The sequence below is a fragment of the Anopheles funestus genome, chromosome 2RL (genome assembly GCF_943734845.2).
Source record: "Anopheles funestus chromosome 2RL, idAnoFuneDA-416_04, whole genome shotgun sequence".
Classification (NCBI taxonomy): Eukaryota; Metazoa; Arthropoda; class Insecta; order Diptera; family Culicidae; genus Anopheles; species Anopheles funestus.
This window is the reverse complement of record NC_064598.1, coordinates 23,261,651-23,278,246: the sequence shown is the minus strand read 5'-3', so window position 1 is coordinate 23,278,246 and position 16,596 is coordinate 23,261,651. Positions and strand designations below refer to the sequence as shown.

Below are 16,596 nucleotides of genomic sequence, written 5' to 3'. Positions count from 1 at the left end.
GTTATGCAATATCTATTAATTTATTATAGTCTTAGTATTCTAATTATTAAAAAAGAAGATAAACGACCAACAATTCCTGTTTTATTTGTGCGCCTACCACCAACCGCCATGGCTGAAGCGTTTCGATGAACAGACAGACGCTCCCCACCAGATTTGAATGTTTGAAGATGCCAAACCGCCACTATAAACAAGATACGGTAAGTTGTCAAATAAAGCTGATTGTCAAAGTACGGTTCCTTTCTTTTGTTTTTTTATTTCCCTTCACGTTACACCCGTGCATCATCAAAACCAAGTCGGATGTTTTCTTGGAGATGGAAATTTTCCCTCTCCACCGTGAACAATATCTGGTCGATCAAAAATAGGGATCGCTGAAGTGGTTCTGATAGTGCAAATACACCGGTCCAGTTTGTACACCTTTTTGGAAACGAAATTTTACAGTGGTGCAATCATCTCTCGCAACATAATCAAACCCCCCCCCGGCCAGAGAAGAGTGTGTTGTAAAGGGAACCCCAAAATTTACATCGCACTTCACGCAAAAGTATTGACCGGTTCGATTGTGCAGAGTAGCGGCAGTGTATAGTGGCGTGGTTAGCTACATAAAGGGAAATAGTTGCAATTATTCTTCAAGTGTAGTGCTAATAACGCGATCAATCATGAGTGCGCTCCTTCGGAACCAAAGTCAGCTGTTTGGCATGAACCGCTACTACCGGAATGTACATCGTAAGTATAGCTAACGCGTAAGCACCAGCAGGTTTGTGTCACTTCTTCCGTTTCCTTTGCCACTGTACACAACCACACAACATGTGGCCGGTATGGGGGGGTATGATGCAGATAATCGTAGAGGTTTTGCTTTTCATTCTAGACGATAATCGCACCTCGTTTACGTAATGAAACAACGCACTGTAGACTGGCGTGGACACATTTCGTACATCCTGACGGTGTGCCCTTTGACGTGTGGCATGGGGGGCACATGTGGACGGCACCCTATAACGGTGTCGCCTGGGAAGGTTTCACGGGCGTAGCGGATCTTCGCGATAGTGACGCGACCGAAAATAACCCCAATGCGCGTCCCCAGTTTTGTTGTACACTTACGCACACACCCGTTCCGTCGGTGGTGTGTGAGTCGGTCAAGTTCATATGTTTCGGATGCTCTTGGCTTGTGAATCGATACGGTTGAGACTTAAAAAAGAACATAAAACTGCTTTGGAGTTCGCGCAGGGTTAACGCATTAAAGCGCTGAACTTTGTAACGATTGCAACTCCGCTAACACGCGGTTGCGGAAAGTATGCAAAATTTCATCATACACGTATTATTTTTGTCGAGTGTTTCGAAATATTTGGTACATTAGTGTATTCTGATGATGCAATCTAGCTTCAAGCGTGGCGTGAAGATTTGAGGCTTGATTACTCATTGAAACAAGCAAACATCATCTATGCTCCTACAATAACACAACAAACCGGGTGAAAATTTCTTTTCAACGAAAACCGGTTTAAAAAGCAGCAAGTTCAGCACATAAAGAGTAGCGGGCAGAGCGCTTCGATCGCAAATCGTACGATCGCGGAAGCTGTAGACACAAAGCCCGTTTTAATGGACACACTAACACCTGTAGGAATGTATGTGGAAAAAGACTCCAACAACAGCGTTACAACCGGACGGACCATGACCGTGGCCGTATCGCGTGGAGAACAGTGTGTTTGCTCTTTGTTTCATCTGGTGCGTGTGATAATGGATGAATGAACAGGGTCAGGGAATGTCTCGTAAAAATAACGATGACACATTTGGAACTATTTTTTATAATCCAGAAGGGGAATATTTCAATCGATTGTTTGGATAAATATTATTCTTTTATGCCAATTTCTTTTCCCTAAGTGCCTAAAATGCAGCAGAGCAATCGTTATTATTAGAAAACAAATCATCGTTGATCTTTGCCCAACCAGCTTTAGGCCACGGTTGATCGGATGCCAGCACCACCACACATCAAGCGGAAGGAAAAGTTAAAGGGCCAGTTTTGTAACAATCAATCCCGTTGCCAATCGAATGCAAGAAACGATGATCGTCGATACAAAAGCGGACAGGAGGCCCGACATAACGATCATCGTCCATCAGTTCCGTTGATGGTTTCTTTCTTTCGCGGTTGCCGCGCACATTGCACTTGCCATGTTGCAGTGTTATATTTTCCCTTATCCGTTCCTTGTTTCCCACTTATCGTACCGTACACACAGAGACGATACGTTTGCGAGGGAAAGATTATAAACGACAAATGGTGACGGGTTTGGGGGACAATCATCTGTTAGTTGTGCGCCTTCGTCTAATCGTGTTGGAAGCGCACGTTTACACCAATACACACGTGTAGCGTAAGATGAGATGAGATTTCCTTCTTCTTCAGCAGCATCTTCACATTTGCGACCACTTTCGCGGTTTCTGATGGCACTGCATCACACACCAACACTTGTATCGTGCGCTGGTACACCATCCGATCATTCACGATCAGCTGTTGCTGTGTTGGCTTGTAGTAGAATGTGTATTTGGTTTTATTTTTCGCCTTATTTTCCACTCTATGCACGGTACTGGCGCGTGCTATCTGCGCGTTCTGCGCTACCATATACACATGCGCACATTTTTCGCTGCACGTTTTGGCTGTGATTCCATTCCCGCATCGGTTGTGAGCTGCGTAGCTTAGAGCTGAATCGCACCAGAAAGAAGGTGAAACTGACACCAGCAATCGTACGAGTTCGTATAATTATCATCACTGACCTTCGCTGGAGGTTCCACCAAAGAGTTCAGCTGTGATTCTGGTTTTGCATTTCTGCAGCTCGTGCAGTTATACATGCGCTTTCTTCCCTTTTTACGCTACGTTGATCGTAGCAAATATATAATTTTGTATGATCACGTTTCATTATCTGCCCACGAGAACGTTGAACTGTTGACCCACATTATGTGCTGCCGTTACATTAAGTGAATCTTTTATTTTTTTTTAGGAAAAAGAGACACATTTCAAACCGCCACCCGGGCACAAGAATTGCGAGTTGACTGTCTTGAGCGGCATGTTGTACATGAATTGGACACAAAAAGCGCGAAATGAAACAGAAGAACCATGAACACGGCAGGACAAATCGTCTACCAAGAGTAGCGTAGGAAATAGACCGGAATGAGACTGGCTATGTCGTCCGCTTGTGACGCAAATGTGGGAGCACATCCACTGTGTTTGCTTTATTCTTCACACGGTCCATATAATCGGTGATAGTAGCGAGAGATCGTGGATCGTGTTTTAGTTTTACATAAGTTCCGTTTTGTTTGTTAGTCACAGCTTCACAAGACTGTACTAACGGATGAATGAAAGCTAACGATCGACGACAAGTTTTTGGGTGCCTTGTCTTTTAAAATCTTATCACAAATTGATGATAACAGTAACATGTTTTGTTGATAATACAATGATAACAACAACACGAGGACCATTGATTGTCAAGGTTGATCTTAGCTTGACGGAGATTTTGTTGTTTGTCTTCTGTTAAAAAGAACACGGAATTATCGATAGTGTCCTATAGAATATATTTGTTGTTTTTTTTGCGAGATTCTATCCTATGTATTAGCGGCATAATAGCGGCATGCATTACTAATACTACCATTTGCCCGATAGAAAAACTGTGGAATCTTATTTGTGTACTCAGCAGACAAATAAGCTAGCGTCATGTTTGATCTTCTTAAACATGTTCTAGTCAATGTGAATCTTCTACATAACATTTAAAAACCTGACCAGCTAGTAGAAGAGTCGGTCCTTGCACACTAAGGCGAATTATAAATAAAGCTGATGCTTTTATCTACCAACACACATATGTCTGAAGTATGCTATCTATCTCCGTGCCCCGTCAAGTCGTCTAGCTGTCTACAGCCGCTGGCGTAGAGACGGCAACGACGACTCTACGAAGGTAGTGTACCTAAGCTTGGAGACGGTCATCAATACCGGCAGTAGTCGATCGTCTCATCAGTATCGCGTAGGGTTTCCACCAGTATAAGCGCACAGATTACTTTAACAGCTCCGCGATCATACGTGCAATTTGCAAGCGGATAGTGTAGAAGAAAAGTGGAATAGAAAATTTAAAGATCAAACATTTTTTCCATTGATCTTTTCATTTTATTTTCCCCTTTTGCAAATATCTTCTTTTGCTCATTCGCTTTGTAAAGTTGCCAAGTTACAATCGAGACAAGGTTAAGACGCCAGTAAGATCCGGACTTTCACCTGGCTTGTGTCCTGTTGACCGTTCATGTGTCTTCTAGTTGGCTGTAGTGGTTACGCGGTGGCAAATCTACCCATCGTGCTGCAACAGCAAATCGCATCGAACTCATCTTATCTGGATCGCGGTACGCGGATTTAAGTGCCGCCGATTTTACAAACCAGTGCACAAAGACGCAATGATGGCGCTGCTAGTGTTGGGCCACTTTGCCGTACCGGTTCATCTTGGTAAGGGCGATCTGGTCTAAATAATTGCAAGCAAACGAAACAATGATGCATAGAGCGATTAGTGTAGTGTTAATCCTTATCGGTTGATGTTGGTGTTTAAATATTTTCTTCGATTTATAATAAATTTGTGATAAACTAATTCTAATCGACTTTTTTTCGTTTTCCTACAGCAAACGCACGGGTACGGTTTGTCAGCTATCGAACGAAACAACCTGTCGCTTTTATAAGCGCACAGTACGACAGCTTACTTCAGCCATGCACCATCTTCAGCGCAAATTCCAACAGCAGGACACTACCGGTTGGACTGCGCAATGGTGGTTTACCACTGCTAGATGCACTTGGATATGGCCGTGGCAGTGGGACACTGACACCGCAGATGATCAGATGCATTTCCACCACAAGCTGGCTTCAGGACCAACCGTCCTCCAAGGTTGAAGTCACAGTACAAACGTTAAAGAAGAAAGAAAAAGAGCAACAGCAGCAGCTGGCCAATGGGGCAGTGAATGGAGCCCCCACTGGTACTGCTGCACCGACAGCAGCAACAACATCAAATGTACTTTCGGACAGTGGAACAGGTACCGGTACACCCAGCGTATCGGCCACAAGCGGCAGTACTGTAACAAACGCAGAGCAACAGTCGCAAACACCACCAGCAGCAGCAGCAGCGGTCGTAGCGGCAGCACCGGTTGTGAAGAAAACGCTCCAGCAGCGTATATGGGCAGAACTGGTGCACTACTACCACGGGTTCCGATTGCTGTTCATCGACATCAACATTAGCCGGAAGTTGCTGTGGCGTGTACTTAACGGGAAAACGTTAACCCGTCGCGAACACAAACTACTTATCCGGACGACCTCCGATCTGTTCCGACTGGTGCCGTTCTCGGTGTTCATTATCGTACCGTTTATGGAGTTGCTGTTACCGGTCGCGATCAAGCTGTTCCCGGGCATGTTACCATCCACCTTCCAAACCGCCACGGAGCGGGAGGATAAGATTAAGCAAAACCTCAAGGTAAAGATAGAGATGGCCAAGTTCTTGCAGAAAACGCTCGACGATATGGCGGTACAGAACAAGGAGCACCGGTCGCAGGCGGCCAAAGACTTCAGTGAGTTTTTCACGCGCATCCGTACGACGGAAAACTTTACCTTTTCGAACGAGGAAATATTGAAATTTTCCAAACTATTCGAGGACGAAATTACGCTCGATTCGTTAACGCGGCAGCAGCTTCAGGCACTGTGCCGTGTGCTGGAGGTATCGCCAATCGGTACGTCCAATCTGCTTCGTTTCCAGCTGCGGCTAAAGCTGCGCAACCTGGCGGCAGATGATCGCACCATCCAGAAGGAAGGTATCGAATCGCTGAATCTGTCCGAGTTGCAGGCGGCCTGCCGAGCGCGCGGTATGCGTGCGTACGGTGCCTCCGAGGAACGGTTAAAGTCGCAGCTGCAGGAATGGATCAACCTGAGCCTGAACGAAAAGGTTCCCCCATCGTTGCTGCTGCTTTCGCGTGCGTTAGTACTGCCGGAGAACATTACCACGAGCGACAAACTGAAGGCAACCATTTCCTCGTTGCCCGATTCGGTGGCAACCGTTACAAAGGCCGCCATCGGCGAACGGGAGGGTAAGATCGACAATAAGACGAAGATAGAGGTAATCAAGGAGGAGGAACGCAAGATTAAGGAAGAGCGCGAAGAAGAGAAGGAAAAGCAAAAGGAGCAACAGGAGCTGGTCGATGGTGCTCCGGTATTGACGGCCGATGGAAAGGTGGGCACGGAACCGAGCACCACCACGACCGTTCCGGAGCAGCCAGAAATTATCTTCGCTCCCGCACCGATCCGTACGATCGTGCTCGATCAGATTCCACCGCAGCCACATACGGTGCCGGAGATCTCGAGTAAAGATCTGGAGGTGCTCGGTGATGCGCTTGGTACGCTGAGCAAGGACAAGAAATCGTTGCTGGTCGAGAAGGAAGAAATAAGGGACCTGAAGGAAGAGATTGCCGACTATCAGGAGGATGTGCAAGAACTACAAGAGGTAAGTACAAAAGCGAAGAGGAAGGAAGTAAATGTGGAAAATACGTTATTGATGAATCGGTTGTAGGTTGTCACTGCTGCGCGCAATCAGGAGGAGGTACAGGTGAAGGAATCGCGTGCCGCGAAATTGCTGTTCAGGAAGGTTAACTCGATGATCAACAGGATGGACACGGTAATGACGGAGTTGGAGCGTAAGGAGAAGCAACTAAAGGAGAAGATGCATGCGGCCGAACAGAGTGAAGAGTTGCAGAAGCCTCAGGCAGCAGACGAAGAACTGGTGCGAATAGACGAACTAATGTCCGCAATTAAAAAGGTGAGATGAATGCTTTTATTATGATTTTGGTAATTTTTAACCTGGATTCTAATACATTGTATATGTGTACCATTGCAGATTCAAAATGTTACCGATGATTCGCGGTTAGATCAAATTTCAAAGATTCTGGGCAAAATCGATGATGATCAGGATGGTCAAATTAAGGTGGAGGATGTGCTGAAGGTAAGTTAGAACTCTGGAAGGGAAATATGTTTGCACGGGTAAATCATTATTTAACTCCTCTTTTCCGCCTTTTTAGGTCATTGAAACGATCGGTAAGGAGAATGTGAAGCTGAACGCGAAACAGGTGGACGAACTGATCGATTTGCTCGACAAGGAGGAAGTACTCGAGGCGGAGGACAAGATCGAGAAGGCACTTACCAAGAGCCTGGAAGCCAAAGAGAAACAAAAGGAGCAGAAGGAAAAGGAGAAGGAAAAGCTGCTCGAGCTTACGGATAAGGCGACGGATTTGAGTGCCCTGGCGGCACCACCTAGTCCGACGAAGCAGGTCAGTTCTGATGCAATGCCTCAACTACCACCTACCACGCCACCACCATCTTCATCGTCCCCGTCGTCGTCCACGTCCTCGTCGGTGCCACCGAAATGAGGAGGATCGCGAGAGTGAAATTCTGCCCTTGCTTACTTCCTGTCGATCGGTGGGCAACCAAGTGACGAATAGTTCTGTGATCGTACGATCTTAAGCTTCTTTTAGTTTCGACGTTTTTTTGTTCATCCACAATCCTCATAAAGTGTTTAACACGTACCAAAACCGATTAGGCAAAAACATGCAAAAAACACCGGACCGCATCTCTTGTGTCCACGTGCATTTGTGTGGCCATGTGTTTGTGTGTGTGTCCATATATGTTTGCGTTAATTCCAAAACTGCTGTTTCATGGGATGAATTCCTTTCTCTGCTCATACTCAGCAGCTTGACGATGGTACAGCGATTATCGATGCGGACGCACTACAGAAGGTGGTGGAGGAACGTAAGAAAAATGCCAGTATTAATGGAACCGGTGGATCAGCGACAGGATCGACAGCAGCAGGAACCACCGAAGTAGTAGTGCCACCACCGACAGCGACACAGCATTCGACACGGCCCGACTCGAGTACCGGCGCACCCAAGGACAAAATGATTTAATAAATAGGATAGCGCGCTTTTAGTACCCCCCCACTAGAACCAGTACAACTCCGTCAGGCTGTGCTTCGTTTGCGTCTGTAGCAAACGACATTCTTTAAGAAAACGGTTGGAGTCTTCTGTAGAAGAACCTCCATCTTCGATGCGCTAAATGTAAACCGGAAAACCAAAACTGTAGAAAGTGTGAAAAGTGTCAAGCACGAACAAGATTTTACATCCTCACAAGGACATAACCAGTGAAGTTTATCAATGCAATATATTTTGCCGGCCTTGCAATACTACTACCAGCTGCTTTTCTCCCCCTGTTGTTTGGTGCATTAAGCCACGCGTTCCAGAGTATGATTCCAAGCGAACGTTCTGAATCGATCAATACGATTTGATGATGAGGGTCCTGCTGATTGCCGTCACGAGCATACACGCTACATTGCCTGTTTGTATGTTTTATTTTACTTTTGTTTCCTCTACACACTGTGGTGCGTCCGTACGCCAGGACGATGCTTAACGTTGGACGTTGGCGTTGAAAATGTGTCTGCAGCAATAACGACCTTCACGAACAGCCACAACTGCGAAGTGATGATGATGGTGATGGTAGATTCCATTTCACAAATGGTGCTGTAAGAAAGCAAATGGGTTACAAAACCAACAAATTTATTGTGTAATAAACGAACGATCGCATAAATAAGTCTAATGTACAATAAAAAAAAGAAAGGATAATTTATTAGAAATGTTGACGCGGAACATTGGACTATGGTTGTTAATATTAATTTACTTATTACAGTGAAAGAAATTACAAAATCAATAAACAATAATTGAGCAATATAAAGAAACAGTATTTCACCCGGGATAAGGTGCCCTTTCACGGCTCGGAGGAAGAAAAGCCTCCCAGCTAAAGTGAAAGGTGTTATATTCTATTTATAAGTTAGAAATAAGCAATACGGCCAGGCCGTTCTTTATGAATAAAAAAAAAGAAACAGTATTTTTCTATTTCTTGATCTATACCAACTAGTTTATGCGTTCAATGGCGATCGTGTGCGCTGCAGAATAGATCAAAAGAACAGCAGCACCAATGCGTTAGAAAGAGAGGGTAGTGTGTTTCTCGTTCCTGAACTACTTTATACTTGCGAGAGCGAGACGCTACACAAGTGCTGTTAGTTTTCTTTGATACCTGCTACAAAAAGGACGCTTGCAAAAATGCACCAACGTTTGGTGTGTTTAATTACTTTTTTAATAGTAAAGATCACTTATTGTAAACTATCTACGATCGATGATGTTTTAGGATGTCGTTTAGAGTCGGGTGAACTTGTCGATTGGTAAATATCCTTTAAGAATTCCGTTTGGTATCCGTTTTCAATACTCGATGTGTGCTCCCTTGTTGCCAGGTATTATCTGTACAAGTTGCCGAAAGAATCTTCCGAGCGTGATTCTCCAACGAATGGCTTACGTTACACGTATGTGTCTTCGAAGGATGTTGCTGGAACGGAAGGCATTCCTCTACAGTGGCATTCTGCCCGGTACGACATGAACCAATCGGATAGCATACCAGGTCGTACGATCATACCGTCAACGGAGCATCCAAACACACGGCTCACGATCATGTACAACGATGAGCCAACGAACGCACCGGTTGATATGGAGCGTGGCCATACGAAGGGAGTTGTCAGTACGGATGGTATTAACGGCTTTTGGTTGATTCATTCCGTTCCGAAATTTCCACCCATAATCGGTGTCGATTATAGCTATCCGCACACCGGCATGCTTTATGGACAAAGTTTCCTTTGCATTTCACTGGACGCCACACAGATGGAAACGGTTGGCCATCAGCTACTGTTCAACGAAGTGACCGTTTATTCGGCGAATGTTCCCCCAACACTGGCCGACCGTTTTCCCACGCTAAACCGTGCCGCCAAAATGGCACCGGTAGATAAGTCACCTCCGTTTTATAGCCAGCAAACGGTTCGTTCGCGTGCCGGTGTAGAGTTTGTAACGTTCGCGAAAAGCCGCCACTTCGGGAAGGAACTGTACGCGGACTGGATTGCACCGGCACTGGATACGGGGCTGATGGTGGAAAGTTGGCAACACGGTACCGGCAATCTGCCGAGCGAATGTTCCAGAGGTCGCCGGCATAGTGTGTTGAATGTGCGTGAAGTTTCCGTTGGACGGGAGGATCGCTTTACCACGCTGAAGGATCACTCGAAATGGGCTGTTGGTGCAGATGAGAAAGGCGGCAAGGAAGAATGGGTTTGTGTGGGGGATATTAATAGACAGGAACATCAGAAGCAGCGTGGCGGTGGAAGTGTTTGTCAAGCGTCGGTTCAGGTTGCTGCACTGTACCGGGGAATGATCGATTCAGTTGAACCGTGTCCGAAAGTGAAACCAAATGGTGAATGTTAAGTGATTAAAATATAAAAAAAGAAAGGTGAAAATTTAATACAAAATCTATGTGTGTGTAGATAGTGTTTTTAGTATCCTTAAGAAGTAGTGTTTTTATTATAAGTGTTTGTTTAGTTAGTTGTAGTTTAGTTTTCGGTAGTTTTGTGATTTTATTATATTGCTTATCGGGCTCTAGCAAAGTGCTAAATGTTGAAATATCTTCCAGCAACTATCTACAATCATCCAATTCAGGTATGTTTGTATATAATTTTTCATCTACTAACACTAAATAATTTGTTATGAGGTTTCGGGTTCCGCAGCAAAATTACTACTATACAAAATAATTATTTAATTTCGAACGGTATTTCGCGATACTTTATTAATCAAAAACTACCAAAAAAATGATTTCTTACGATGCATTTTTTATCTTTCGCTTGATACTCTTAACGAGCATTGTTGTGGCAACGTCTTTTCGTGCCACTTTCGACTCTACCTGTTGCTCCTGCAGACCATTCCCTTCCCTCACATCATTCTCCGCCAGCTGACGCTTCCGCAGCTTCGTCTCGATCAAACGCTCCATCGCTTTCGTCTTCTTAAAGGCCGGATTGGTCGGATCGATGTTATAGTCCGCCTTCGAGTAGATCGCCTTAAATCGTGGATCTTCCACGTCCACCTCAAAATCATCCGCAGCCGCCTTACTGTTACGCTGTTCCTCGATCTGGCGACGGCTTTTTTTAAGCAGATGCCGCCGCTTGGATTTCGAAACGGTGGTCAGATCGAGTTCACGCTCCTGTATCGCACGCAAATTAAAGTGTGCACGATTGTCCTCACCATCGTCCAGCATAAGTTCCAGCTCGGCCCGACGACGGGCAGTTTCTTCTGCCTCGCGTTCCTCCTGCTCTTTGGCCTGCTGGATCGCTTCACGATCTTTCTGTTTGGATTTCTTCTTGTTACCCATGTCGAATTCTTTCTCGTCGAAAGCGCTCGCAAAGAATGGATCATTAAGATCAACGCCGTGCGGTAGATCATCCTCGGATGTGTCGTCGTCGTTTGCGTCTCCTTCATCACCGTCCAGTTCACCGCGTTTACGACGCTTTTTCAGTTCCTTGCGACGTTTGCTTTTTTCTTTCTTCTTTAGCAAAATCTTTTCGAAAGGATTCACATCGTCTTGCGTGTGCTTGGAAGGGGGACCATTTTCGTCGGATTCGTCCTCATCTTTGGGCGGTCCGTTTTCTTTACCGTCCACATCCCAAGTGAATTCCATTCCAGTTTTATCGTCCTCTTCCGCCTGTTCCTGTTCTTTAATATCACTTAACAGTGCACGATACTTTGCGATCATTTTCTCTTTGCGGTTCCCTTTAGGTTCGCCCTCTGAATCGGAACCATCTTCGTCCGAATCGCTGTCACTACCTGGTGGCCGTAGACGTACGATTGGACCTTTAGCTTTACGTTTGGTCACTTCACCATCATCCGCTTCCTCGTCACTGCTGGAACACACGACATACTTTTTCAGCTCCGCTTCTGGCAAATCGGCCCATTTGCCATCGCGTAACTTTTCGTTAAATTCCTTACGATCCTGATCGTTTTCGTCCCAGGTTAGTTCGACTTTGGCCTGGTGCAGTGCCGACGTAGCGAAAATCCGGGGCACATATTTGCCTATCTCGGGCAGTTCAGTGCATCGATCTTTCGGCTGATCGTCAAATTCCATATCATCGGGAATGAACCGCAGGTCCAGCTTGTTTGCCGTACTTTCGTACTCGATGCCATCGCACTCTCTATAAATTTTGTCCGCCGTCGCAACGGAATCACATTCAGCAACCGCGTAATAGTACTTCAAACGATTTAGCTGATATTCACGCAACCGTTCTTTCTGTACCGTTTCGTCCTCGTCCTCCTCTTCGCCGGAACTTTCAATCGTGCGAGCAGTTAATTCCTGTGGGCCACGTTCTTCTTCCTCTTTCATACGTTCCTTGCCATATTCTGAAGGATATATCTGAGTAAAAAGAGAACGGAGATTTAGTTGCTGAATGTGTAAACTTTTCCAGGAAATACGTTACCGTAACACTCTCTATCGCCGATCCCGGTGGAAGAAAAGAACTCAACAGTACCATAACGTCCACCGCACGGATACGATCCCAATCCATGTGGCAGACGGCCAACCTTTTCGTTGAATCGTCCGTCCTTTCCGCGTCTCCATCTATTTCACCCCAGCCGTGCTCGATAAACACGTCCTCCTCTTCTTCGTCAGCATCTGACCCATCGTCGGAGGAAGAGTCCGATTCCAGTACACCCTCACCACGTGCATAGTCTAAATCCGCGTCTTTCAATCGATCTTTAATGGTCTTCGATAGTCGCGCTTTCTTTTCCTCCTCCGTTAACTTTAACCCTTCGTCGGAATCCGTTTCGGAATCGCTTCCCGCCCGACCCTCCATGGCACGTTCCTCGCGTTCACGTTCCCGTGCCGCTTCCTGTTCATTTTCCTCCTCATCCGATTCCAGGTGGTAAAACTTCCTAAGCATATCCGAATCCGTTTTCTTGATCTTCCGACCGTACTTATCCATTGTACCTTTGTGAATAAATCGCTCATCATCGAACATTGCCTTGAATCGGTTATCGATTGTAACCTTTTTCTTCGATTTCGGAATGCCATGGTAGCGGGGGTTGTTGATCAGATGGGCGAACCGATCGTCGTCCCACATTTTTGGCGCTTTACCATTGGTCGTGGAAGGTTCGCCCTTCGCTTTGTCGGTGGTTTTATTTCCTTTTTTGAGTTTTTTATCACCCTTCCCACTGGTGGGTGTACCGTTATGTTTTTTCGATTCCTTCATTTTCACAGGATATTCGTAGAACTTGAAAGAATAGTTTAAAAAACTGATTACATGTGATTTTTACTACTTGAAACGTTGGAGAACGCGATGTATACAATGCGGCATGGACGTTGACAGTTGTTCGGGATGATATAAATAAACCCCGATGAAAAAACTAACCCACATCCCGTACACTGCAAAGGAAGAGTATTAGAATTTTATAAATTCAAATTTTTTCATTCAATTTAGAAAAACTTTGATCAATTTATTAATTTGTTTGTATCATTTGTGATCTAAAATACGATTTTTTTAATTGTTTACCACCAAATATTGCGTTGTAACAACGGCTGCATTCCATTGCTGGGATTTCTAACCTCAAACAGTACACTGACAGCATTGTTGAAATTCGCGGCAGACAGCTTTGACAGTAGTCGTTGTAAACACACATCATGTAACAGAACGGTTTGTGTTGTTTCACAAATTTTAGTGTACAAATAATTCAAATCCCGCCGGTTGGCCCACTTTTCGTCTCATCCGGTCAACACTGACTACCGCCACTATGTTCCACATATGGCGGACATCCACAGTTCGCTGTAAACCAGCGATAAACTGTGGGTATGGGCACATCCGGCGGATACTTCAGATACCGCCTGGTCGGCAGTATCGTACACAATTGTCCATGCCGGTTCGATGCTGCAGCGGTAATGCACTAGGAAAGATACGTTCGAACGCATTTGTAATGTGCTTTCTTCTGTTGCAGCCAATGTACGTACGTTTGATACAATGCTATCCGCTAGACGATCCGAAGCCCGTAGAAGTATACTGGTGCAGGTGAGCTCGGAACGATCGTACAATGAGTTGTACCACTATTGTTCACAGTTCGGTACGATTGAAAGTTCCCACCACTACCGGGTGGAGGGTGATGCGGATGGCGATTGTCACTACATACTGCTGGAGTTTAGTTCCTCCGCCGAGGCGGACGCGGCAATGCAGTCCGGTGTGTTTAGCACCGAGCGGCCCGGTGTTCGTGCTAGATCTATTTTTCTCTGGTTTCGCACAGGCCCTAAACCGAAGCTAATCACACAGGAAGAACCCAAACGACCACTAGCCCTGATAGATGGTACCAGTGCGATTGGAGAAACGGAACTAAACAGTCTACTATCGTCGGCGGAAAGTATCGACGATCAAGTTACCGTACTTCATCGTCTAACGAAACTAAACGACCTGGGCAAAAGGTTACGCTTTCTGGCGGTGCGTCAGTTGGAATCTTCATTGCAGGGAATGTTCCCGCAGGCGGTCGCTCATCCATTCGGTTCCTCCGTGAATGGATACGGCCGTATGGGATGCGATCTGGACGTGATACTGGATCTCGATTCGCGTTCCGGTGAACTACCGGATCGAAATTCACGCCTCGTGTATCACACAAAGTCAACCAATCCAAACGAGCGAACGCAGGTCCAGCGACAGCTGGAATCGATCGGCGATGTTCTGCAGCTGTTCCTGCCCGGCGTTAACAGTGTGCGGCGAATACTGAAGGCTCGTGTACCGATCGTCAAGTATCACCATGAACATTTAGACCTAGAAATAGACCTTACCATGAACAATACGGCAGGCGTGTACATGTCTGAGCTACTGTATCTCTTCGGACAGCTGGACGCACGTGTCCGTCCGCTTACGTTCTGTGTGCGCCGCTGGGCACAATCCGTTGGCCTTACGAACCATACACCGGGCTATTGGATAACGAACTTTTCGCTCACCATGCTGGTCATGTACTTTTTGCAGCAATTATCCTGCCCCGTACTGCCATCGATCAATCGATTAATTCAACTCAGTGCCACATTCGCACCGCAGCACAGTTCACCACCGGTCACACGGTTCGGCGAAGGGGAATCGGAATGGGCGTATACGTTTCTGAAAAATCCTTCCATTTATGGTTCGTTTCGTAGCGAGAATGAATCAACACTCGAGCAGCTGTTGATGGAGTTTTTCGAGTTTTACTCCCAGTTTGACTTTAACCAGCGTGCAATAAGCCTCAACTTAGGTACCACCATTCTCAAACCCGACCACAGCCCCATGTACATTGTAAACCCGCTGGAAACGGTGCTGAACGTAAGCAAGAACGTTAATCTCGAGGAGACGGAACTGTTCCGGATGCAGGTACGCAACGCCGTCTGGTTACTGGAAGCGCACGCGAAAGAATCGGGCAACACACCCAGCAGCGAACCATGGGGCCTCGTAAGTTTGTTCGGTCCGAAGCAACAGCAACGGATTACGCCGCAAATGTTCTTCACCAAGCGAATGTTGAACGTGAAGGATATTTTCGACGAGGTACCGGTAGACGAACCGACACAGTACCGGAACGCGACAGTTAAAAACCAAATTGCCGCCATACAGCGTGCAGCAAAGGCGGAAATACACAAGCTCAGTACAGGCGGTCCATCCCGTACCGGAGCGAGTGTGGAAGCGAGGACAAACACAACGATAGAAGGAACGAGTGTGAAACTAAAGCGAAACACAAAGCGACGGTGATAAAGGATTTAGGAATATTTGTTTAGAGCAGGATAAGAAATAAAACAGAACAGACACGAAGATAGAACAAATGCGTGACGTTGAACCAGAGAATGAAAAACGGTATGTTTTTTTTTGGTTTTTGTATTTCTTATTTCTTTATTTCATATTAATGTTTCGTCCCGAGCAAAACGTGTTTCACGTGCACATCGATCGATCCACCAGTAAAATCACTAGAAAAATGAACATCAACTACTTTATATATATGATTTGCGGGGTGTATGGGCGCTACTTTTCATGCGAGAGAGTGATTTTTGTTTCTTTTCATCTAATTTTCGGACTTCGGACTTTGGAAAAAAACGATTCAAAATTTATCTCCCATCACTACGACTCATCACATCATTTCCGGAACAAAAGAAACGGTTTCTTCTTCGCTAACAACACGCTTTCTTCTGCGTTCCACATCCCTCAAGGATAACACAACAAGGACAACATACGCTAGCTAAATGTTTGCCGCTTTCCGTTCAAAGCTATCCACCAAGGAGGAGATCATTGTCGCCCTTTTCTGGATGGTGAAGCAACCTAAACCACGGACATTCAAACACACACGGACAGACAGATGGGATAGGGTATCAAATTTAAAGTGCCACCAAAAGGATATCGATCGGTGTCTTATGTTGTCCACAGATCAAATGTGACTGGTGATGTCCAGTTCGGGAAATGGTGTAGTAGGGTGTTCCGGTTTCCGTCTAAGTCCCCTTCTAAAAGGATCTAGTTCCACGTTCTCTTTCTCTCTAGTCAATCGATATAGCAGGATTATATGTACAATATGATGATGATGATGCTTGTGCCAAACAAATACAACCATCACCGGTGCGGGATGGTGGATTCTTGTCTATCTATTTTCACACACACACACGCGCACTACTGCTAAGGGTAGTGGTACTAAGCTAAAACGGAAAACCTCTTATCT

At 45.7% G+C, this 16,596-nt stretch overlaps 5 protein-coding genes across 7 annotated transcripts in view; 3 read left to right on the top strand and 2 right to left on the bottom strand.

The window, feature by feature from the left end:
- Positions 1-247: 247 nt before the first annotated feature.
- LOC125762219 (mitochondrial proton/calcium exchanger protein) lies at positions 248-8,676 on the top strand. Of its 3 annotated transcripts, none has more exons than XM_049424072.1 (6): positions 248-720; positions 4,630-6,488; positions 6,555-6,800; positions 6,879-6,983; positions 7,060-7,308; positions 7,729-8,676. In XM_049424072.1, exons 1-6 carry the CDS (start codon positions 654-656, stop codon positions 7,939-7,941), a joined length of 2,739 nt encoding a protein of 912 aa, XP_049280029.1. In that variant the 5' UTR covers positions 248-653; the 3' UTR covers positions 7,942-8,676. The 3 variants fall into 3 exon arrangements, with proteins under 3 accessions (XP_049280029.1, XP_049280028.1, XP_049280030.1); XM_049424071.1 differs by having other exon boundaries at positions 7,726-8,676; XM_049424073.1 differs by lacking the exon at positions 248-720 and adding an exon at positions 3,714-4,459 and having other exon boundaries at positions 7,726-8,676.
- Positions 8,677-8,796: 120 nt separating this feature from the next.
- The window catches only part of LOC125762227 (deoxyribonuclease-2-alpha), a 49,068-nt gene continuing 41,268 nt past the window's right edge, over positions 8,797-16,596 (top strand). Inside the window, exons 1-2 of the mRNA XM_049424085.1 lie at positions 8,797-9,248; positions 9,318-10,560. Of these exons, the coding sequence (XP_049280042.1) occupies positions 9,130-9,248; positions 9,318-10,329 (1,131 nt within the window). The 5' untranslated portion in view covers positions 8,797-9,129 and the 3' untranslated portion in view covers positions 10,330-10,560. The remainder of the gene's footprint in view (positions 9,249-9,317; positions 10,561-16,596) is intronic.
- Positions 10,670-13,262, bottom strand: LOC125762222 (ESF1 homolog). Its single transcript, XM_049424078.1, has 2 exons — positions 12,366-13,262; positions 10,670-12,301 (listed from the first exon to the last, which is right to left on the bottom strand). The coding sequence occupies exons 1-2, from the start codon at positions 13,134-13,136 to the stop codon at positions 10,718-10,720; spliced, it is 2,355 nt and encodes a 784-aa protein (XP_049280035.1). The 5' UTR covers positions 13,137-13,262; the 3' UTR covers positions 10,670-10,717.
- LOC125762225 (poly(A) RNA polymerase, mitochondrial) lies at positions 13,505-15,949 on the top strand. The gene is made up of 2 exons (XM_049424083.1): positions 13,505-13,816; positions 13,876-15,949. Exons 1-2 carry the CDS (start codon positions 13,675-13,677, stop codon positions 15,642-15,644), a joined length of 1,911 nt encoding a protein of 636 aa, XP_049280040.1. The 5' UTR covers positions 13,505-13,674; the 3' UTR covers positions 15,645-15,949.
- Positions 15,752-16,596, bottom strand: part of LOC125762218 (disheveled-associated activator of morphogenesis 1) — a 53,664-nt gene continuing 52,819 nt past the window's right edge. The window contains exon 9 of the mRNA XM_049424069.1: positions 15,752-16,205. Within this exon, the coding sequence (XP_049280026.1) occupies positions 16,126-16,205 (80 nt within the window). The 3' untranslated portion in view covers positions 15,752-16,125. The remainder of the gene's footprint in view (positions 16,206-16,596) is intronic.

Excerpts from the sequence above, each read along its gene's own strand:
- LOC125762219 (XM_049424071.1), top strand. The coding sequence starts at position 654 with ATGAGTGCGCTCCTTCGGAACCAAAGTCAGCTGTTTGGCATGAACCGC. Across the intron at positions 6,489-6,554 it reads ATGTGCAAGAACTACAAGAG|GTTGTCACTGCTGCGCGCAA; the intron begins GTAAGTACAAAA and ends AATCGGTTGTAG. Across the intron at positions 6,801-6,878 it reads TAATGTCCGCAATTAAAAAG|ATTCAAAATGTTACCGATGA; the intron begins GTGAGATGAATG and ends GTACCATTGCAG.
- LOC125762222 (XM_049424078.1), bottom strand. The coding sequence starts at position 13,136 with ATGAAGGAATCGAAAAAACATAACGGTACACCCACCAGTGGGAAGGGT. Across the intron at positions 12,302-12,365 it reads CGGCGATAGAGAGTGTTACG|ATATATCCTTCAGAATATGG; the intron begins GTAACGTATTTC and ends CTTTTTACTCAG.
- LOC125762225 (XM_049424083.1), top strand. The coding sequence starts at position 13,675 with ATGTTCCACATATGGCGGACATCCACAGTTCGCTGTAAACCAGCGATA. Across the intron at positions 13,817-13,875 it reads GCCGGTTCGATGCTGCAGCG|CCAATGTACGTACGTTTGAT; the intron begins GTAATGCACTAG and ends CTTCTGTTGCAG.